General features: G+C 45.6%; 1 protein-coding gene across 7 annotated transcripts in view; it reads left to right on the top strand.

The window, feature by feature from the left end:
- The window catches only part of DopEcR (G-protein coupled receptor DopEcR), a 142720-nt gene extending 121719 nt beyond the window's left edge, over positions 1–21001 (top strand). For all 7 annotated transcript variants that reach the window (XM_071677500.1, XM_071677499.1, XM_071677496.1 and 4 more), the window contains 3 exons: positions 14805–16334; positions 17705–17936; positions 19714–21001. In XM_071677500.1, coding sequence (XP_071533601.1) covers positions 15986–16334; positions 17705–17936; positions 19714–20308 — 1176 coding nt within the window. In that variant the 5' untranslated portion in view covers positions 14805–15985 and the 3' untranslated portion in view covers positions 20309–21001. The remainder of the gene's footprint in view (positions 1–14804; positions 16335–17704; positions 17937–19713) is intronic.
- The last annotated feature ends 3481 nt before the right edge of the window (positions 21002–24482 follow it).

Below are 24482 nucleotides of genomic sequence, written 5' to 3'. Positions count from 1 at the left end.
GAGCGTGCAGGAGGAGTTCCTCACTGCTGGCCAAGAGTCGGCCCGCCCCTCGTGCCCGGTGATATACACATCAGCCATAGCAAGGCAGACTAACCAGTGTCATGGTAAGCTATTGCCAATGTCAAGACAGACCCGTTCCCAAGTTGTCATGACAGGGCGTTTCCAGCGTGACGATGATCAACTGTTCCCAGTGTCAAGGTTACCTAGATCCCTCGGTGTATTGTCCCCCTCCCCTCCTGGACACTCTGACCCACACCTACAGTTGTCTGGTGACGACACCAGGTCGTCGTTAACCCCCGGCACGCGGGGCGGCAGGGAGGAGCAGGGAACTCAGCTGTGAGTGCCAGTATGCTGGACACTGTGTACAGAGCCGAGTCGGACCACATTTTCTTGGGATTAGAATGTGCGTTGCGTTGGTGGTATGACTCGTGCTTGTGTGTGTGTGTGTGTGTGTGTGTGTGTGTGCTGGCGCCTATTTCAATGCACTATTCCAACAGTCGGTAATCACACTATGCTTGCAGGTTTCTCTGTGGCTGTCAGTCCATGCCATCACTGTCAAGGTACGTCATTTCTGTTGCCGTCAACGTGGCCCTCCGAGGTAGGGGCTTGACCGTCGGCAGCGGTGGTGTTGCATGCTGGTACACCCAGACCGTGTGTGTGGTGCGTGACGGTACTGCTTGTTCTGTACATGTAGTACAGATCATCAACTGCTGACCTGACTCCTACCATTGATCTGGGGTCGAGGGGGCGTATGTGTGTGTGTGACCGCCGAGCGAGGCTGGCACACGACTGAGGATTATGTACTTGTGCTCAAGGGTCATACCGTCGTGGACAAGGGTCATACCGTCGTGCTCAAGGGTCATACCGTCGTTGACAAGGGACAAGGGTCATACCGTCGTGTTTTCCAATTATAACTTCATTAGATTCTCCCATCTCCTCTCCCTATCCTGTTGTCCCTGTGCATCAAGCACGAGTCATCCATCCTACCTGATCTAGCCATGTGGATGATCGTGCCATCCCACACCGCGACTATCCCAGTCCACAGCCGTGATCCCGGAGTCAGGCACACTCCCCACTCGAGACTGACTCGCCTTTGTAGTGCACACGATAAAAACCTGACGCTCCCTTGTCGCTGGCCGACGAACACGACACACCTGATGGGTTGAGGTGCTCGCCTGTCGTCCGTCGCCCACCAGGCCTCACACATGTCGCTCCTTCTTCCCCGATGTCCTCCGTTGAAGGTCCGACGCCATGACGACTTCCAGTATGTTTTATTAGTGAACGTTTGTCACCCACACCTGTTGTTGTTAATGATGTTTCCAGATGTTCATCCATGTCAGACAGGACCCCCCCCCCTCTCTTACCCTACATGCTACGTCCTGTATTATCACAGAGACGTAAGTTTGCACTTCTGCAGTACGAAGTACTGTATGATGATAGGTTCAGTGGAAACGGTATACTAATTACTGTACAAGGCAGCGACTCGATAATTATCGTATGAGGCAATGGTACGATGATTTATGGAGCAGTAGCATGATGCTTGTGTGAGAGTAATTTTATATATACTGTATGAGGTATATGGCCATTACTGTCTGAGATAGTAGTATGGTAATTACTGTATGATATAGCTGTATGGTAACTACTGTATGAGGTAACAGCATGACACAGTGAACGACTAGGTATGTGGGGCACGTCCCACGGGGTCAGCCCACACCATGACTTTGTCAAATGGATTTAAGAATCTTTTGCTGGATGTGATGACTGGGATATACTGGAGCGTGCACTGCATCATGCCAGCAGCAGACCTGTGTGTGTCGGAGTCTGCCACCCACACCTGAACAGTTGTCTCTATAACACAAGGGGACGGGGGACCCAGCCAGCAGCTTCTCTATGGTGAGAAAGATAAGAGTCGACGTATAACTGGTACATGATAGTAAAGATGTTTGATAAAATTGATGTTTTCTCGTGACCTACTGACTCCTGTGATGTTACAGACAAGTGTTACTGTTTGGTCTCAAGGGAAAAGAAAGTGAGGCGATGGTCATATTTACGTACACTTGGTAAAGGCAGATACTGAGCGCGCAGACGCCCTTGGTGGCAGTCACTCCCCCACTGTCTGCATCTCATCCACGTCTGCCAAATGCTTGGCACCAGACGGCATATTGGCACCACAGTCATGTGGTCTGGCCTGGCGTGGGGGGGGGGGGGGGACCATTTGGACGTGGCTGAGAAGTATGTGGAGTGGAGTAGGTCCTCTGGAGCCAGTGAGGTGATGAAGGCCAAGCCTAAGGCCAGAGAGGGTGTACACACTCGCTGCAAGGGGGATAAGGAGTACCGACCGTACAAGGGCCAGTGGCAGTGCCTCCTGCTGACCTCGTCACTCTCCACGTAAGTCTTCAAACGTGTAGGTGTCAGCAGGACTTATGGTCACCATGATACATACATCTGAAACTTTAGAAATAAATAGATTGTGCTTAGCAGGTGTTTGTGTGTAAAGTGTTGCAATCATACTTCATCTCCTGAAGCGTCGAGGAAATCCAGTGTCTCATACGCCGTAGTAAGCTTGGTGAAGCTCTGTAGAGAGAGAGAGAGAGAGAGAGAGAGAGAGAGAGAGAGAGGGGGCCTCCAGGAGGGCATGCAGGAACCTGCCACTGTAGTCGGCTTTGGCAGGCAAGGCCCCTACACCTGTCGCGGAGGCAGGCAAGTGGCGAACATGTGTCTCTGGTTGTAGAATTTTCCATGGGATGTGTGTGTGTGTGTGTGTGTGTGTAGTTAGCTTATGTTGGTGTGGTAGGGGCGAGGAGCGTGGCAAGACGTGGCCGGGAAAACGGGCTGGTAACTCATGAAGGTCCCTTTCCTCCCCCTCCGTCCATCATCTCTCCCTCACTCTCCCTCATGAGGGGGAGGGGAGCGCCTCCTCCATCACGTCAACGCGGCGCCACAATGATTCGTGACGCTGTTATTGCAAGGCAGAAGTGGGATGCGCAGCGGGAGTGGACCTGGTGCCCTCCCGGCGCATGGCTTGCCCCTCACACTGTGTTTCCCCGACGCGTGGCTCCCCCTGCGTGTACATTTTGCTGACACATCTCCGGGGTTAATGGTCACCATGACGCCTTTGCTGTGGTTCACTGCCTCCCACCAGAGGACTCCCAGCATCCCCTGCCTGGAGGAATGCCTCTCAAGTGGGTCCTCGTGTGGTGGGGAGTGTCCCCCACGTGGGTCCTCTTGTGGGGGAATATCTCCCACCGCTACAGCATGGAGGGGGATTGTTCCCCCATATGATACACCGTGTGTGTGGGGGAATTGTTCCCATGTTGTACCTCTTATGTGGGGGGCGGGACGTCTCCCATGTAGTACTACCTCGTCCGTAGGGGAATGTCTCCCATGTGTTAACTCGCGTTTTTGGTGGTATTGCTGTCTCCCAGGAGCTGCCATGGACCATGTAAACTAAAGGGTTTACTCAGTCGTCACCTCAGGCCTCTCAGGAAGGTGCATGTTGAACTACACGGTTAGTCTTTCAAACACTCGTGTCGATATTGAGGTAAATCACTGTTTACAGAGTTCTAATCTTACGCCAGTGGGGAGGTAAACCGAAGGGTTTACGGCATCGTAAATACTACGCGGCTTGTGATGTAAACTACAGGGTTTAGAAAGTTGGCAACTTACGCTGGTGAGGTGGTAAGCCGCTGGCTTTATTATGTCGTAAACTCACACCGATAGTGAGGTAACTTACGAGGTATACTCTATAGTAAACTCACGCTGGTTTGGGAGGTAAGCTAAAGCGTTTACTGCGTCATAAGCTGATGGTAATGGCCGGGTCTCAGTAGGTCGTTAGGCTGTTCGGTTAAGTGACAGACCAAATTATGTGGTCCATCAAGTCGTCCAAACAACTCGTCCAGTGGGTTATATAAGAGGTCATCCAGCGCCCGGGTTATATGATAGGTTGCCCAGCAGGTCATAACACGGGGTTGTATCCCTTGGTATACCTCGTGTCAACTCCTGTTCACTACGCCACCAGTCAAATCAGTTTACCTGTTATCCCTCTTACTGGCCAGGTTAATATATCTGGTGTTGTTTTTCGTGGTATACCTCATATACACCGACGTTCTGATCATATCGCATCCTTGGATAGCATACTTGGTATCTCTTGGTATAACGTATGTAAACCCTCCTGCTGGCCACACTGCCTGCCATTAAAGTACACCTCACTTGAATCCTTCTGTCTGCCTCCACCAGTCAAGGTTGTATACCACATGTAAACTCTCCTGCTAGCCACTACCACCCATGATTGTACACCACATGTAAACTCTCCTGTTGAACCTACTTCTGACACCTCCCTGGCTGGCCATACTGCGAGCCAGGGAAGTATACTGTATCCTAAAGCCTTGGTATACCTCATATAAGAACAGTGCATTACGCAATTCCTATCTACAGTAAACTTAGTTTATTAGGCATTTCATAAGACCCAGATGAACCACTGCGGTGGTAGGAAACTCATGGTGTTCCCCCGTGTAAAAAAAAAGAAAAACTACAGCCAGAATACAGTAAAGTAAACTGGGTTTGGTGTGTTGGATAAAAGTTTGGAGCTTGTGTTGGTGTACGATGTGATTGTATTGTTCCCGTGGGGTGGGGTGGGTGGGGGGGGATAGTGGATGGTGAGGCTTTGGGGGTGGAGGGGGAGCCATTGTCCACCACCGTTGGTCCTGGGACATTGTTGTGTGTCCCCCGACCACCGCCACCACTCGTCCTGGGCCCACTGTGGTCCCTCGCCATCACGAACAAACGCCACGAAGGACCGCTGGACGGCATACTAGAGGTCTGGTATTACCATAATTGGCGGGATTTTTGTCATGGCGTCCATAAAGCCGGGGGGGCTCAGCATTTAAATGGCACTATTACAGGTCAGAGTGTTATTGATTTTGCCATCAGGCTACTGCAAGCAGGTCGGCAGCACTGGGGGAGCCGTGCTATCTCTCCAGGTTAGCGCTATATACCCTCACACTCATCATGTGCTCACGGATTATTTTGATGCGGTGGAACTCATGAAACCCTGTGGCGTTGAGGGTTAAGACGGCGCCTTATTATGGAAGGACAAGGCCTGAGGGAGGAGGTATGAGTGAGAGAGGATTAGTGAGGGTGAGGTCTGTCTCCTCTCATGGTAGGATGAAAGGGACATGGACCATGAGGTTCACCTCACAGTTATGAGGTAACTCGTGTTGTGAGCTTTATAGTACACCTCATGTCTGGTGTATACATACGTTCGTAGTGCAGTATGTATTTCTAATTACATAAGAACCTTTCCATAAGCATCGGTATTCATACATTCATCTGTTCACTTATCCTCACATCTCTTTATAAATATACCGGATGATGTCGTGATGTTGAAACCAGCACAAAGATGTTGTCATCAAATAAAGTCACAATCAATTTGATGTCCAGCCAGTCAGGTTTATAACGTGGCAGTGTAAGGCCAAGATCTGGGGCAGACCTGGTTCTTGCCTGCTTCACCCTGGACCACTCTTCCTCCCCAACATGCAAAACTGGTATTACTTGAACGGGTCAAGTCTGACGTTGTAATTTTGTATTAAGACTATTAGTGTGTTGGGCTCCCTCGCCTTATAGTGAAGTATTGCCAGTGATATTGCATGATAGGCTGAGTCACAGGCTTTTACCTCCATGATCACAGTACGTTACGTAGGACGGTATATAGAAAGCTGTTTAGAATTAGATGTAGTGACTTGAGGACTGCTTCAAATTCGAAAGTAATAACACGAACGCTTGCAGTCACACAAAAAAAGATCCGACATATTCCCTAGTTCTTCATAGACACATTTAACCTAAAGTTTGTACTTAAATATCATGAAATGCTGAATGAGATTAGCAGAACCCATGTCGTTGGAGTGATGCTGTAGCCATCATATGAGAGACTGTGGAATGGCTCACTCGGGTGGCACGAGACGCCGAATATCTTGCAAGAGTGTCGTCAGGTGAAGGCGGATCCTCGGCGACAGCTGGGGGGAGACAGGTTGACTGATGCTTGACGGCCTGGCGGTGCAGGTGGGTCTTTTATTGACAGGCTGATGAGGAGCCCTCATTGACAGGTTAGAGGTAGTGGCGGCAGCGTTGGCAAAAGTCCTCATTGACAGGCTGGCGATGGTTGTGGATCCTTGCAAGGCTGTGGAAGTAAGTGGTTGAGAGGGAGGTGGGTTGGGGTTCCTCGTGAGGCATTACCGGCCTGGATGGTGGTGGTGGTGGTGGATGCGGTAGGCCTATATCCTCGGGTATTGTGCTCGGGGGTGATGGTGTAGCCTGCCTCCCCTCCCCTCCTCTCTCTCTCTCTCTCCAGCCGTCCATGATGGGGAGAGAGATACCTGACAAACAATAGGCTCTCCAGATAGCCAGCCAGGCCGCTCCATAACCTATGACTTGTGGTGACTCCTCTCCCTCCCCTTCAAGGATTTCGATTATATCTCACATTTGTGTTTGGTGTTCTCTCTCTCTCTCTCTCTCTCTCTCTCTCTCTCTCTCTCTGATGTTTAGGGCTTGTTTGAGTGTTTGTTTGTATTTTCATCTCTTACCTTGTCTGTATGTGATCGTATGAGTGTATAAAGTTTATGTGGCCTGTTTTAAGTTTAATATTTAATTGATTTATATTTTGTGTGTAATGAATCACTTAGAATTATAATTCGGGGAGGGAGTTCTGCAGGTGCACTCATCTCAGGCACTTTCTCTGTCGCATAACTTTTTAAACTTTGTTTAACGTTACCATCATCTGTCGCTTTGCTCCGTTCAAACGTTACTCCGGTAAAACAATAGTTCGTCATTGACATCTACTGTAACACGGATCTTGTAAACCTTTGATATGGCATCAGGTAGCTCTGTATTTACGTATATCAAAGAAGTGTTCAGTATCGATGTTATCAGAGTTGGGGAAAAAATGAATATTTTGATTAAGTCACCCCTAAATTCTCGATTTTCTATGGTAGGCAAAAACATAGCGGCCTTGGGCCTCTCATATATGGGTCGTCCCTCGTTATCTGGCACATTTGAATGAAGTTCCTTAAGTTTTTTGGTGGATGACACCACTTTAGGTATCCCCTGCCAGTGCTTATCCCTCCACCGTGCTTGCTGGAGTTGTAACTTGTGAGTTATACTCCCTCGTAGTCTTGTTTCTCGTGGCGGAGGAACTCCTGATGCTTGCTGAGGCAACTGTTACCATGTATCTAGCTACTTGTGTGTGTACCTTACAGGGAGGAGGAGGTGGTGCGACTGCCACACGCGCCACAACAGCCCGCACACTGTCACTGAGCACTGAGGTGATGTCTGCCATCATTTTACATACCCTCCTCGTCAGAATCCCGGCTGGTCTTACTCTGACAAGGACCAAGCTGCCTGGCAAGTCAACACACCTTTCCCCATTTTAACCTTGCTCTCACACGTTTTCTAACTCTCTCGTATCCACTTTAAAAACTCCCGTGATTTTTTTTTCTTCTTTTTTTTCATTTGTGCATCGCCCGCCATTCAGTAAGAGAGGTGAGTGAGGGAATGTAGTAAGCTACCTTTTATCTCATGTGTTGCAAACGCTCTCTGACATTCTCTTGCCCTACAGTTTGTCTTGTTGGGACTTTTATATCCCCACATTCCGGGACTTATTTGTTCGTTCATTATCCTTTCCAGTATTTACGTTTGTGTAACTTTACACCAGGACTGAGTGACCTGAAACCTGTCAGGCTTGTCACAACTACGTCCTCGCTCACGTCAACAGATCATTGTGTTGGCCCTCTGTGTATTTAGTGTCTTTCTGATGTTACGGAGTGGAGGAGTAGAGTTAATGGTTAAAGTTCCTGTGACGCAACTGCACGGGAAGTGAAGATCCAACCAGTACACAGGAAGTTGAATGGGGAAGTGAATCTTACTCACCAGTGAGAGCATTTAATCCGTACAGTAATTACCAAGACGTGATTATGTTTATAATTACTGTTAGAACTATTTGGAGTCACGAGTTCTGTTCCCAAAACATACCAAGTAAAGTCACTAGTGAAGTTATAAAGGCAGCCATGTGAAGTGATGGTGGTGCAATGCAGGGGTGAGAGCAGGTGAGGCATCCACGAGTGGAATTGATTTTAACGTCTTGTGCCTCTCGTAATTGGCACCGGTGGAGGCTGCGTGGCACTCCTCCTCCCCCATTCCCGGCTGCGCCCTCCCTCCTGGGGCAGAATGGGCAACAGCCTGAGTGAACTGTGTTGTTGGACTCAGCCTCATTGTACTCAAGGCTGGGAACTATGTACCATACGGCAGGTGGAGTTAGTGCACTCGGGACCTCTGTTGTGTAGCGGTAACCGCTACTGACCACGAGCCTGCACGGGCCTGCCCGAGGCCGGACTCGCTTCGGTTCGAAACCTTGAGCGCGGCAGTCGGCCCACAGCTAATCCCACCTGTTCATCCATCCCTCGGGGCTGGTCGATAAATGAGTACCTGTGTGTGTATGTATGCCTTGTATTAAAGTCGAATATATTTTGTTCGTGTGATTTTAATGTTGGTCGTCTTCAGCAGCGTTTCTTATATTGTCCGCCCTCTGTGTGCGTCGGGGATGAGGGTCTGTCTCTAGGCGTCGTTGGCCAGTAGTCGTGTGTGTGTGTGTGTGTGTGTGTGTGTGTGTGTGTGGTGTCGTCCCGCGCGACCCAGCAGACAGACAGACAGACAGATAGGGTCAGTGCCCTGACTCGGTCGGATACGGTCGAGTCGCACTGCAGCAGACATTCTGCCACCCTCCCCCCATCCGTCCGTGGGTTCTAGCTGGTGTGGAGGAGGTCGTGGCTGTGCGATCTGCGTAGGGTATGTGCAAACTTGAGATAGTATCGGTAACGGAGGGGAAATAGTGGTGATCTCAAGACATCGTCGTCTGGAACTCTTGGGAATTTAGTTCTTAGTGTTTTCGTTTGACTAACCTCATGAGCAGGACGGAACCACCGACCTTTAATTGACCGGGTGATGGTGGTTTGACCTCTGACCACTCCATCCATACCCTAGACTCCTACCGTTGTGTTCAGGGTCCGCACCGTCGAGTTCTGACCTTATCATCATCACTTGGGCCCGGGTCCCGTATACTTAGCGTCGTATGAACTTGATATAGAAAACGGTCAAGTTGCTCAGATAACGACTAGAAAACACCCGTATCTTGTATTCCAGGAACATGAGATATGAAAAGGAAAAGAAAATGAGCGTCATTTAGATATCATGGAAGTAATTTATATGATTACGGTGGGTAGGTGTTTGTGTGTGTGTGTGTCACGTGACGCTGGTTGATGACTGGTCACGTGATTATGGCAGTTAAAAGTCAAGGTTTGCAATCAGGGGTCAAGGTCACATAGAGAAAAAAGATGAAATAATTTCTGTGAAATTTTACTCAGTAATAAATTGGTGTGGGTCTGGTAGGCCAGGGGGCAACACAGTCACGTTACACTCTAGAATATTAAGTCTATTATATTCATTAGGTGTAAGTGTCACTGGGACATCTTACTGCCTGGGACTCCTAACTTATAAAGTACCAGAAGTTAATTACGTTAGACCTTTTTCGAACTTGGGCACAGAAAAGTTCCGGAAAACCTTCCAAAACTTGAATTTTCGCTGTACTAAAGGTAAGAATACCGGATTCTCTCTCAGTTAATGATATAGAGACTAGATGGATTGTCACAAGACGATCATCAGTCATCATTCTTCCTCGTACACCAACATTCATATTCTTGGTGGCGTTTGAAAACTCCTTTTCTGTGTACGAGAAACTAATATCTTCTCCGTGTGGTATACGGGGAGCGTGGCGTGTGGCACAGTTGTCCTTCAGGTAAGATGTTCTGGTCAGCATGACCCACAACAGGAAGGCGAGGACGACTCCAGCGGCCGTCCCTCGTGTCCAGCTGGAACTAAGAACCATCTGGAACGTATCGACGTGGCTCGTCCAGGATTTTGACAGGTCCTCATTTCCATGCCTCTGGAAGTCCAGGTCTCCAGGTTCCTGACGATGTCCTCAAACGTGTCGTTTTCATCTTCCAGGTGTCGTTGTTGTCGTCCACTTGTCTCCCGCCTGTCGTGTTCTTTCCATGTTTTTCATCTTCCAGCTGTCGATCTTGTTTTCCTGATGTAGATGTCAATACCCAGCCTTACTGTCGTTCATCTGACGGTGTCGTGTTTCAGGTGTCGTTGTGTGAGCCTGGCGTACATTTCCATCAGAATTGTCGTTGCTGTCTGCTATCATCTGGCTCACGTGGTAGTCTCTTTCAGCTCTCGTCAGGGGTCGTGGAGAAGCAATCTATTGTCTGTCGTCGGGGACACGACAGTTCTCGAGGCCCGCGTGATCACCTCATGGAAGGGGGCTCCACGAGACCTCGAGGCCCATACGATCCCATGATGGGTGGGTTCAGCAGATCACGAGGCCCACATGATCCCATGAGAGGCTTCGCCAGACCTTGAGGTGCACCTGGCAGGCTTCGCCACAGTCCTCGGCGGTAATCGCTGCGAATCGAATCACGTCTTGGCGGTTGGGGGGGGGGGGAATGGCCCCCTAACTACCAGTCATTATGGTGCTGATGAATCGGCATCGCTCTCGTTATTATAATCTGCTGCCGCTTTCCACAACACGCTTCGTCTGCTTATCCCTTCAGGTTACATACCACAGTCGTTTCCTGCGTGCATCCCATCATTTCCCAGCTACCATTGGTCTTTTCCTGGCCTCTGCTACTTTTCCACCATTGTCCTTTGACCTGACTCCCGAGGGCAGGTCAAAGGCCATTCCAACATACCCAGGGATCTTAGTGTCGTTGTGAGGGTCGTGCCCTCATGCTCTGGGGCCCTACCGCCCTTCTCAAGGGGGATCTGTCTAGCCACGTTCGTTCCACAAGCCACCCTGACCTTTGTCATGTTTACGTTACTCGCCTCCAGCGTATAACAACCTCCCTCGTAGTTGCCACATCTCAGCACACCCTCCTCCCTACTGCCACGGCGTACGACGCAAACCATATGTTACACTCTCTCTCTCTCTCTCTCTCTCTCTCTCTCTCTCTCTCTCTCTCTCTCTCTCTCTCTCTCTCTCTCTCTCTCTCTCTCTCTCTCTATCTCTATCTATCTATCTATCTATCTCTCTATCTATCTATCTCTCTCTCTCTCTCTCTCTCTCTCTCTCTCTCTCTCTCTCTCTCTCTCTCTCTCTCTCTCTCTCTCTCTCTCTCTCTCTCGCGGGACCTGTTGGCACTGTGAGTGTTGATGATGGCAGGGGAACGGTTGTCACTACAGGAGCGGGTCTGCTCCGGCTGATGCCCAGCGTGGGAAACATAATAGAAAGGTGTGTGTGACGTCGAGATCAAGATGGGGAAAGACAATGGTAATGCTGGTATCAAGAGGAGGATAATCACCATTATGGCTGTATGACTCGATGGTAGACGACCGAATCACTTCAGGTCCCCAGGGTGTCCCGGTCACAGAAGATGGAAGGTGTGAAGCACGGGGTCAGGTCAAGGGTTAGGTTAGGTTAGGTTAGGACGGTGGTCATGTAGAGAAAACGCTTGCTGACGATGAACGTGGACGGTATACACGATAGTGAGGGACTTAGCTCCGTATGGATCCTGGACGGGGACTCACAGGACAGAAGGACTGATCAGACAGAAGCCGGTGAAGTGGGAGTCTTGAAGATGATGAAGAATGCAGGGAATACAGGAAGGGAGACAGACGCTCGTGTCTCTAAAGGTGAGGAGAGAGAAAGCCGAGTGAGGCGACCATGTCGGGGAACGAGGAGTTAATCAAGTACATCCTACCAGTAGAAAGGTTATCTTAGGATGGATATCAGGCTTCCTGGAGGGAGGCTAAGGATCTCTGCTTTAGAGAAGCAGCAAGGAAGGACTGGTCGTGGAGGTAAAGGTGAGTGCTGAGGACCGGTGAGGACTGGAGAAGATGAAAGGCAAGGAAGGACCTGGTGTTGGGCCGAGCACTGCCGACGACCGTTCTCTGTCCCCAGGATGTCGTGACGGGTCCATCCCACCGGCTGCTATCGCCCCCACCCCATCCCACACTCAGGAGCTCCCGGGACCATCTGCGGCAGCTGGCTCTCTTATCTGTCCCGGGCAGAAGAGGAGGCGGGAGGATGACATGAATGTCAAGCATCGTAATTTGTCGGACTCGGTCTAGGTAGACTATGGTCTGTAGGCTGTTGCTTGTTAGACTATGGCTTGTTGGGTCTGTTGCTTGTTAGACTATGGCTTGTTGGGTCTGTTGCTTGTTAGACTATGGCTTGTTGGGTCTGTTGCTTGTTAGACTATGGCTTGTTGGGTCTGTTGCTTGTTAGACTATGGCTTGTTGGGTCTGTTGCTTGTTAGACTATGGCTTGTTTGGTCTGTTGCTTGTTAGACTATGGCTTGTTGGGTCTGTTGCTTAGAGACTATGGCTTGTTGGGTCTGTTGTTTGTTACAATAAAATCTCAAGACCTGTGCCTAGTACGACTGTAGCCTACAACCCAGTGGATTTTGTGACTACGATTCGTAGAATCATTCCCTTAAAACCCGTGAAGCAATAGACATGTGTGTGTTCTTGTAGGTTTGATACTTCTTGATTCCCTCCTCTCGGCTTCTGATAATGGTGGTTTTGATTTCATTAAGGTGTTCCCTACGCGTGTGTGTGTGTGTGTGTGTGTGTGTGTGTGTGAGAGAGAGAGAGAGAGAGATTGTGTGGGATAACCTTGTCTTGCTCAGTGAGTTTGTGTTATAGTGATATATTGAGGCTGTGAGTGTCTGACGTGTGTCAGAGATACTGGTGAGAGATAGGAGAGTACCAGAGGTAAGAGGGAGAGGGAGAGAGAGAGAGAGAGAGAGAGAGAGAGAGAGAGAGCTTGTGTGGGATAACCTTGTCTTGCTCAGTGAGTTTGTGTTATAGTGATATATTGAGGCTCTGAGTGTCTGACGTGTGTCAGAGATACTGGTGAGAGATAGGAGAGTACCAGAGGTAAGAGGGAGGGAGAGAGAGAGAGAGAGAGAGAGAGAGAGAGAGAGAGAGAGAGAGAGAGAGGGGGGGGGGGAGTACCAAAAGTACTAATGAGGGGTAGAGGAGTACCAGAGAGAACTAATAAGATATGTAAGAGTACCATATGCACCAGTGAGAGGCGGAAGAACATCCATCCATCACGTTTCTTGCCTCACGTGCCATGTTTTATGCCTGGCAATAGGCGCTCCCTACCCTTTGCTTACTCTCACTATATTGCTTGTGAAATAATGTTTCTCTGCGTTTCTTGATAATGCTATTTAAAGTTTGCATGTGAGAATGTTCGGGTGAGGCGCCGTCAGTCAGAACCGTGCAGCCAAGGTGCGAGGAGGTCGAAGGTGTCAGTCACTCTCTTCGTGAGTTCGATGTTTGGAAAATTACGACTGCAAGTTGTCTCGCCAGCCGGGGGGGCCGGCGGGGGCTGTCGAGCTTGCCTAATTGGCTCAAGCACTCCGCTGCACCCTTCCTCCCTCCCTCCCTCCCCAGCTCTCTCTCTCTCTCTCTCTCTCTCTCTCTCTCGGGCCTCTACACCAGCCCTGTGCTGCTCCAGTCTTATGCTACTCCCGACGCATCTTCAACCACTTTCCACTTTTGGTGATGTTGGCCACAGACCATACCCTCATGGCCCTGCTGGCCATATACCATTCCTTATTGTCTAGTACAGAGAGAGGGAGAAGCTAACGTGATTTTTTTTAAAGCTGACAAGGTTGTATGGTGTTAATTTTCAGCTGCTGTCTAAACTCCTCAAGTGATTTGGTAATGAACCTCGACAATATATTCGGGTTTCCGGCCTAATAATAATGACACTTGAGGAAGTAAAAAAAGATAAACTAAGGATTTGATAGAAAGCAAAAACAAATATAGCTTGTTTTTATTTCAGTTACGAGACGTGGAAAACTAGGCCATTCCACTTCATACTGTAACAGCATACCTTGGGTAATCAGTGAAGCGAAAAGTGGCTTTAAACTTATAAAAAGGAAAACCCACATAATAATCAACCCTTCAGTGGTAGTAGTAGTGGTAGTAGTAGTAGTAGTAGTAGTAGTAGTAGTAGTAGTGGTAATAGTAGTAGTTAAATGTTAAAGAACTGATCAGCTGGCGTTGTCACCCCAGTTTCAGGGGGGGAGGGGGGAGGACTGACAACCTCCTGAGTTGTAATTGTATTTGAAATATGATCAGTAGGTAGTGTGGTTAAGTTGGCTGTGCATGATACAACAGGCGACCTAGCTGACCCTCCTCGGTAACACGAAGTGTAAAAGGCAGTGCGATGGCCGAGTGGTTACATCGTTTATCTGCTAAATCGTTTGTTAAGAGTTTACAACTGTTGGTTGGTAATTGGGCAGTGTGGCGTGGGAAATAAAGATGGTCAGGTGTGGTGATGCCAGTTCATATCAGTTCATTGTACGTTGAAAACTATGAAGGGAAGGGGGAGAAGGGAGGGGAAGGGTGACTTCGAAGCTCACCCGCTCATTGATTAGCTATGAGTATAACGACTTCCGAAAACTATAGAGTAAAGGAGTACAGGTAAGAGTGATTATATTGTCTTCCTAGTTTAGGGCCTTTATACACAATAAGTGGAGTGAGGATCCATGCAGTATATACAGTACTGTATTATATATCATTTTCCTTCCTGAAAATCGTGAAAATAATTACGTGGTGAATCGAATTCATTTTTTTCTTCTTTTCAGAATGAGTTGAATAAGGTTATTGCTCTGTTTAGTGACTGATATCTTCTGTGATGAAAGATAAGTACGTAATATATTCATTTCCGTTTTTGCTTCTAGGATGAGGTGAGCAGGAAGCTGCAGAAGATCGATGGCAGAAGGATGGCATATGATGTCACAGGAAGCAGACCCAGCAGGAAGCCTGAGAGAGCCTACCGTGCTCTGAGCAGAAGACAATGAACACCGGGGAAGAGTGAACCGCGAAGAGAAAATCGTATATTTGATGATCGCGAAAGCTGACGGTGGGAATGCGGGCGTGGAGACTGCAGAGCAACAGACGTAGTGAGGGGGGTCTGAATGTGACTTGGCTGACTGGTCGTGACACTGAGTGATGGCCAGCCTGCATCTGGCCATTCGTCAGTGTCGCCTGTTGGTCCTCCTCCTCCTCCTCCTCCTACCTGATGCTGCCTTCGTCGTCCTCCCATCCTCCTCAGAAAGCGCCAGCCTCACGGAGTAGAAAAATGGTTGCTCACATTCTCGCTTGACCGACTTCTAGTGATTTTTTGCTACCTCAGGGAGTTTCTCTTGGAATTTCCCATTCGTGTATAATGTGGTGTGACAGTGAAATGATGAGTGTTCGGTAGCTGGTGGTGAAGCTTGCCTTACCTGACACTTGGTTCAGCTCATACGGTGGACACCTCCTAATAACAGCTCAGAAATGTCAATGAGGACACATCTTTCCACTGTTACAAAAAATCTTTCAGAAAGACTGACACTATCTGTGTGTGAGGAGTCAGTGCGTGGCATTACAGTGACAGTCTCGCTCTCACTTGCACCCAGCACCCACGAGACGAGATAACAGTGATCAACAATGTTATTACCTTATAAACTTTGTGACAGAACTCAGACGGTAGTAAGTCTCGTCTGCAGCAGATAAGTGGTGCCCATCATGTGACTTGTGCTCTGAAAGCACCACTCCACTCATTCTCTCCGTCACCTCTCATTCTTCTCCACAACTCACTCATTTGGGAAACTTTTTTTGGTCTTTTTGCTGCTCTCTTGAATCTCTACAATTGTGAGTTGTTGTTGACAAGAGTTGTGTTCAAAAGGACCGCCATAGTCTGCAGAGGCACTCAAGCTCACATGAATACACATCCTGCAGGCACTGAGGTTCTCCCTGCCTCAGTTGTACACCCACATCCTCTCGACAGGCACGCCTATACCCCTTCGGCATCTCGCCTCCTCCTCCGTCACCTGTGTCTGACTGTGAGTGGTTCTTGAAATCCTCTCACTCCAGCGATATGGTGGGTGCTCCAGGCTTAGACAGTAGCTTATTAGGGGGTGCTGTCATCGGCGAAGATTCGGTAGAAGATGAAGTGGAACTGGGCTCCATCCCCTTACTGGAGACTCCCGCAGGAGAACAACAGCCACCGTCTCCACGTCTCCTCGGCTATGGTGGAGGGTATGGCGGCTACGGCAGCAGCAGTAGCAGCTACGGAACGGGCTACGGTGGTGGCGAGCTGGTGATGATGGCTGGTGGCACTCATGTAGGGGTGGAGAGCTTGGCCCAAGCAGCTGTCATTCTCGTCATTGGTGTGGCAATCATCATCTCCAACATCATCATCCTTGCTACCTTCATCACCATGCCAGGTAACTGCATTCATCAGTACCGTACACCTACCCCGCTGTAAGGAGAGTAATCCTTACAAGTTATTCATACATTCAACAGAACTTTCATTAGGTCATCGGTCATGAGTATATATATGCCTTAGTGAGATAATGTACAGACGGATATGATAGGAAGCTGAATTGGTATCAGGAAGATATAGAATGGGAAAGATACATCATTAGCAATGTGTAGGGAATAGATTCTTTTACTATGTTTTCCTCAGATTATATGAAACTTGTCATGATAGATGCATGACGGGGATATAGGTAGGTTTTAGTTCTCTTGTGACATTTAAGAGCTCACTTTGTGTGTAGTCATGTAATACGAACTATACTATCTATTTTGACAGGCTCATGAAAAACTTGGTTACAAGAAGTTTGAGAGGTGTACATTATATTTTCATTGAGTATATGTTATACTCATCCCTTTGCGTACAAACAGTTGTGTTTGCTGTTGATATAATTAGTAATGTTTACCCGCTAAAACAACAGGTTTGATATGTAATTTAAAGTACATTGTTCTTACTTATGTAAACAGTTCCACACTGGGACCAAGCATCAGGATGAACTGTTTTAGGTGGAAGGTTTTTGCTCTAAAGTTGTACATTCGTTATATTGTGCCGGGAAATGGATGCGTGTGTTCGTATCATACCAGAACATGAATTTATGAATGTTCTTTTATTTCAAGTATTCAAATATGTCACTGAAATATGCATCATTCTAATAAGTGAATAAGTACTTGAAATTTTAGCAGTTGTACATTTTTTTCTCTTTACCTGTTTATAAGCCTTTCTCCCGTTGTTATAACAGTTATGAATCATAACAGTTATGAATCTGAATCTTACAATATAGAATTGATAAGATATGGCATAGAGAAAATGAAAATTCTACTGTGAGGCTACAATGAAGTATTTTTTACCTTGGCCATTTTTTTCCCATTATATTCTTTCAAATTATTGAATACTGTATTTGAGTGCATTGTGGATGGCTGTGAAATAATATTCATAAAACTCTTTGCAGGAACCTTGTATTTTTTCTTTTTAGAAAATGGTTGCCTTTTTTTGTCATTTCTGGATTTCCCTAGAAACATGTTCAACACTTCTCCAACACTGCAGTAAGATCAAGTCATGTGTTTGCAGGTTGAGACAGGATATCATTGAAGGAAACCCTGTGAATGATTATTTCTTTGTCTGTTCCTTCCTTCCCTTTCCTATATATTGTTTCTGCATTGTTACCTGAGATCATAGAGATATCTGAAAAAGACTTGCATTAATGAGAAGTTTTAACGATATGTCCATTTGCCTCACAGTCCATAAGACCCAAGTGAGTCTAGCATTTCTCGTTTTCTATAGGTCCCAAGGATGTGATCATGTACTATCTGATGTCCTTGGGAGTGTCTGACCTGGTGGCAGGAGTGGTGGTTGTACCACTGAGTGTGTACCCAGCCCTGGTTCAGCGATGGGTGTATGGTGATGCGGTGTGTGGTCTTGCTGGCTACCTGGAAACCACTTTGTGGTTCGCTCAGCTTTATACCTTCATGTGGATCAGTGTAGACCGTTACCTGGCTATACGGAAGCCACTGAGGTAAGTGTGAATTACGTACGATTGGTACTTGAAGGTATCCTGGCATATACCTGTTTCATCTACAGCAACCATTTTCTCCATCTGTTGACCCTTATGGTGATCGTTCAATCACCTACACTTTTTTAACGCCCCTTTTCTCTGTGTGTTCTTACTTTGTGTATTTCGATACAGACTCCGCACATCCTTTAATACTTTCAAGTACACTGAGATCAGTTTCATATTAATTCTCATCTTATCAAGTCTTAGGCCCACAACCCCAGCACCTTTAATTTATAATGCGTATACTTTGCCGGTGATCATTCTACTCCACAGTAATATTCCATTTCTCATAAGCTTGACTGCTTTACTGCTACAAGCTGCATAGAAAGTTGAGAGAGGTTATCTACGATGGTCAAGTCAGAACATTGGTACCCAATGAATGTAAATTCTAGAGAGAAGAAAAAAAGCAGACATGGGTTAATAAAATGTTACTAAATTTGTAAGAGGTTTGAGATGTACGGTGGAGGAGATAGAGACGACACTAGCCAGCCAGCTTTTGTATGGTTTTGTGTGAATTTCCACCGCATTGTTTAGGAGGTTCTAGTGTAAATGTCGCCCTTACTTCTAATTCGTAATGAATGAGAAATGAACAAGTGGTGATAAGAGTGGACGACCTCGCAAACGTAATGTGACTGACGTGAAGGTAAAATGGAACTTTACCTTTCAAGAAGCGCAAACGGTGGCAGACACATCTTTCTCGCGTGAACTCGAACTGGCCACCTCGACAGTGAACAGTTTTCTAGGACAATGAGCACATTAAGAAACGCATAGAAGGTTCGGCACCTTTAGAATCAATTTATAATCGTTAAGCAATCTTGTGCTACCTATGACCTGGAGAAATTACTATGTGTGGAAAATTAGATTTTACATCGTGTACCGATATTTTATCGTGATATAAGCGAAGGCTAAAAGTCTGTTTGACGATGTTACTGTAAAATAGGTACTTCTAAAGCAAAATTTATGGCCAATCAACGATGGTTCAGTGGATTTAGGCTCGCGCTAATTTTCATGATGTCAAAAGCGAGTGGTGAATCTGAGCGTAACTATACAGCATTAAAGTATATGGATTTATGTGTAGGTCAGTAATTTCTCTGTTTCTTTGTCCATAGTTTGGAATTTCTTTCCCGTATCAATAATCTTCAATGTGGTGTTGCAGTTTGGAGTTTGTAAGTCTGATGGGCAAGTTTAATACCTTGTGGGGCATAGCATAGCAATCGGAAGTAGCGTCCGCGCGACACATCACCAGAGAAAACGAACTGACAACCTGGGAGGGGAGGCACAACTATCCTAGTTGACACACAAATGCCCACATACACACCTATACACTTCAACGCACACACACAGACACACATATATACACATGCACACATCCACGCATGCTGCCCCCAGCCATACATGAAATGTCACCCCACCTCCCCCCACGTGCACGTGTGCCTGTGTGAAATCAGCAGACCTAATTTTATACCGTAAAGTACTGATAAATTCACATATTTATGTATATACATTTTCAGATTGCTCCTAATGTCTAGTTCTGTTGTAGTCTGAATAGGTTAATTAAAACCACAGGCATATCTGAAAAGAAATCCATATCTTAATTCTTAGTCTGTTTTATGTAGGAATGTGACTGTTAGTAGTAGATTTGACGTGTAGCTCTTGGTAATTTCCACGCAGTAGGCCAGCAAATTATTCATATTGTAAGGTGATCAGTGAGCTCTGTTGACTCCATCATATGTTACAGGTATGAGACGGTACAGACCAAGACACGGTGTCAGTGCTGGGTTGTGTTCACTTGGATCACTTCAATGATGTTGTGCTGTCCACCCCTGCTTGGCTTCAACAGCTCCTCCCACTGGGATGGTGAGGCCTTTGTGTGCTGGCTAGACTGGGGCAGCATGATAGCATATGCCATCACCCTCATTCCCATGGTGCTGGGACCCACGCTTATTACACTCTTCTACACCTATGGCTACATCTTCAACACCATGCGCAGGCTCAAAACTTGCGTGGTGGGACAGGATAAGGAGTTTGTTACAGCACTCACTTCCAACCTGGCCAACCCTGACCACGCCATGTCTTTCGTGCTGGTGCTTGCTTTCTGGCTATCGTGGGGACCTTGCGTTGGTGTGAGGACCTATGAGTACATCAGTGGCCGCCACATCGATGTGAGGTTCCTCCACTTTGCAGTGTTTTGGCTAGGGGCACTCAACTCCTGCTGGAAATCTGTTATTTACATTGCCATGAGCCCAAAGTTCCGACGTGGCCTAAAGCTGTTCTGCCTCTCGCTATGTTGCCAGCGAAAGGCCCGAAATGCAGAACTCATCATGGAATACTAGATCATCCCAGGACTTCCGTGTATAACTTCTTCCATGTGTTCCCGTAACTTTAGTAAATAATGATGCTTTTCTAGCGTGTGAAGTTGTGTTAGTGAGGAGCTTTAGAAGACAGACCGTGCGTGAATGCATTTAATGCTCAATCCATTAACTCAGCACTGATGGACTGTTACTGGAGTAATCAGTGCTAGCTTTATCAAAAGATATGATTTTTTGTACTTGACAATCTTAGGATGAATGTTAGCGTGTTTAGACTTCACTGGTCCTTACATGAGGGTCAATTGGAATTACACATTGTTGTCTGTCATACTGTTCGTTCTTGTTGGGATGTTTGCGTGTGATAGACAGGCTTTAGGGTTTCATAAACATATCAGTGTCTCAGAACTAGCAGCGTCCAGGACTACATTTTTGTGCGAATGTTTATATTTTTTAGATTTGTGAATGCCTTTTTTTATGATACATTTGTTCTTTATTATTAACCTACCAGTGTACATTTTCTTGAAACTTGAATGTTTTATTCTTTAAATATGGTGGCATGATTCTGTGTAAGGTTATGCACACATTTTTGTGTATTGACATATAAGCTTATGGGCAAAAATGCTAAACAGATCATGTTAACAGTACATGTCATTGTGAAGGTATACTGCTCAGGCACTGCTGAGTCACACAGTTGTTCTTAAATAAAACCTTGCAATGATAGCCCTCTGATTGGTCAACTCTTTCAGGTATGTCTGAGAAATGGTGGGTCTCAGTAACAGGTTTCATTTTGACGGTGAATTTGTCTCCAAGAGACAGTAGATGGCATAAACACATCTAAGAATTACCTCAGTCCTCTTCTCCTTCATACATTAAACTTGACAGGACCACTGCATACTGCATTTCAGTTCCACTCCTGGTGGCACTATTACATCACAAATTATTTTATCTCTATGGCTTACACACAAGCACACTCACAGCAGAGCATGTTGATGTTGAGATGATCCCCAAGAGTGTAAAACTCCCCAACCAGTACAAATTGCTAATTACACACACACACAAGTTAGGGTCACACAAATATAAAACTCTATCCCCATTTGTATTAATGGATAATCACAGCTAGGTAATCACACAGTATTTATCCCAATTGTTATCACAAACATCTAACTTGTTCTCACTTATCTATTTGTTGAATTTCCAGCTGCATTCCCTGAAAATAACCAGTTTTCCAGCAATATGGTGATTGATCATGTTTTTACGATTTTTTTCATGAAGGCAAACCCATAAATATTCCACGTACTTCTTAAAAAAATCTCATGGTCAGGGGGATAAAGTAGGAAAGAAAAATTATGATAAGTATTTATGGGTGATACCTGAAGGATGACATGATATTCCTCAAGAACAACAGACCTCGTGTTTTTTACACTGAAAATGATAAAGGCATTGTAAATGGTATGAGATAATAAATAGTCACATTTAAAGGGACACTTTACAGCATGATCTCATGAAAAAAAAATATTATGATTATATGCATTTTGTTACATAACATGAAGTCATAAGGATGCAAAAGAATTGAAACGCTGGATTCAAAGGAACGCTGAGCAGCCCTGTGTTGCTCTCACAAATACACATTAAAGACATTTCACATTATCATTGTTTATACATCTTGATACATAACACACACTTACCCAAAACATCTTAACATAATGTCCATGCAGTACCTTAATAATGTTGAAAACAAAGTAAAAATGGAAAAATATTTAATGAATCACTTAAGTGGGTGATGGCTGTCTGCTGAATAAGTTATTAATTATGTGTGAAGTTTATGGAAACCACTACCTGGTGCCATTTCCTGATTAAAGGAGGGTCAACGAACTTCTTCACTTTGTTTTTTGGAAACTGTTGGGATATCACATCATTGCAGCTGACAGCAAGTTGGTATCTCAGGATATTCCTTGGTATTACAGCAAAAGGGTTAATAAAGCATAACCAACACAGAAACTCAGTAGTGAAGAAGAGAATTTGAAGTTAAGGATACACAGAAACCTGTTATTAATAATTTACCTAAGGAATGAATGGAATTAATTCTATGATCATCTGTAATTCATTTTCTTGAAATAATGAAAATACATGAGACTTGATGATCTTTTAAGTTCTTATCTTAAAAAACCATCCTTTTTCAGAATTTTGATAGACAACAGAATATATGTACTATTAGTGAGCTACTTAATGCATTTTTCTTTTCCACTCATTCCTACCATTTAATCATAGCTTTCAGCAACTTCAAACTAAGGGTTATGAATAGGTTTCATTCAATGAATTATGACAGAGTGAAAAGGGCATTAGCATTATGAAACAAAAACTGTTTGTACCTGCAACTTTGTTCTTATAATTTCTGGTAAATCAGAGTTGATTTAAGAGGAGATTTATGAGATACAGAATACTTTAAGAAGTTTAAATGTTATGAATCAGGAGATGATTTTTGTTGTGAAAAGATAAGCTTCATATTTAAAAGCTGGTCTTCCTGATTTAATTGCTTGTGAACAATAGATGATAACATGAATGACTGTAATTGTTATGCTTAACACTTATTCACTTAAGTAAATTCCATGTGTATAAGTTAAGCATATCAGTATATCATGTGTTTGAAATTTCAGTTAGGAATATTCACTCATTTTCTTGATGCTTGTTAATGGTGAGATCACCACTAACAGAAAACTATAGAGTATTTGGAGGTTTGTTTCAAACATTATAATGTTCACAGTTTTATTTAGGTTATTTGTTATATTTGCTTTTGTAAGTCATGGAATAGACTGTGGGGCTTGGTTGTGGATGGTAGAGCCTGGTTTCAGCACACAATAAAGAATAGTTGAAAGTGAATCTAGGCAAATGAGGTCATTTTTCGAGTGTTACTGATGCCGCTTCACTGAGGCAAGAGAAGTAGTTAGACTGAATATAGATTGAATATATGATGAAAGGGTAAGAGAGGTGTGTGGAAACAATAAGATTGTGATTGTGTGAGCAGAGAAGGGTTTGCTGAAATGGTATGAAAATATGGACAGAATGAGAGGAAAGGTTGACAAAAAGGATTTATGTCAGAAGTGTAGGGAACAAGGAAAATGGGAAAAACCAGATTGGCAATGGAAGGATGGATTGAAAAAGTTTTGAGCAATTTGAGCTTGAACATGCAGAAGGATGAAAGACGTGCATAGGACAGCGTGGATTAGAATGATCTGGTATACTGGGGTCATTGTGCTATCAGTGAACTGAATCAAGCCACGTGAAGTGCCAGGGTAACCCATGGAAAGGTCTGTGGGGCCTGGATTTTGCTAGGAAGCTGTGGTTTCAGTGCCTTACACATAACAGTTAGGAAATGAATGTGAGCAGATGTGGCCTTTCTTTGTCTGTTCCTGGCGCTTCTTTGCTAATGTGGGAAACTGAGATCAAGTATGGATGTGTTGGAAATGAGATGTTTGAGGACAATATGTGGTGTGAGGTGGTTTGATCGAGTAAGTAATTAAAGGGTAAGAGAGATGTGTGGTAATAAAAAGAGTGTGGTAGAGAGAGCAGAAGAGGGTGTATTGAAACGGTTTGGTCACATAGAAAGAATGAGTGAGGAAAGATTGACAGAGGATATATCTGTGAGAGGTGGAGGGAACAGTGGGAGACCAAATTGGAGGTGGAAAGATGGAGTGAAAAAGATTTTGAGCAATCGGGGCCTGAACATACAGGAGGGTGAAAGGCGTGCCAGGAATAGAGTGAATTGGAACGGTGTGGTATACCAGGGTTGACATGCTGTCAATGGATTGAACCAGGGCATGTGAAGCATCTTGGGTAAACCATGGAAAGTTTTGTGGGGCCTGGATGTGGAAAGGGAGATGTGGTTTCAATGCATTACACATGACAGCTAGAGACAGTGTGAACAGATGTGGCCTTTGTTGTCTTTTCCTAGCACTACCTTGCATGCACTCGGGGGGAGGGGTGCTGTTTCATGTGTGGTGGCAGGAATGGATGGAGACAGCATGTATGAATATGTACATGTGTATATATGTATATGTCTGTGTATGTATATGTATGTATACGTTGAAATTGATAGGTATGTATATATGCGTCTGTGGGCGTTTATGTATATACATGTGTATGTGGGTGGGTTGGGCCATTCTTTCGCCTGTTTCCTTGCACTACCTCACTAATGCGGGAG

This window comes from Panulirus ornatus, chromosome 25 (assembly GCF_036320965.1).
Source record: "Panulirus ornatus isolate Po-2019 chromosome 25, ASM3632096v1, whole genome shotgun sequence".
Taxonomy (NCBI): Eukaryota; Metazoa; Arthropoda; class Malacostraca; order Decapoda; family Palinuridae; genus Panulirus; species Panulirus ornatus.
The sequence above is the reverse complement of the archived record's forward strand: the minus strand, read 5'-3'. Positions and strand labels throughout refer to the sequence as shown.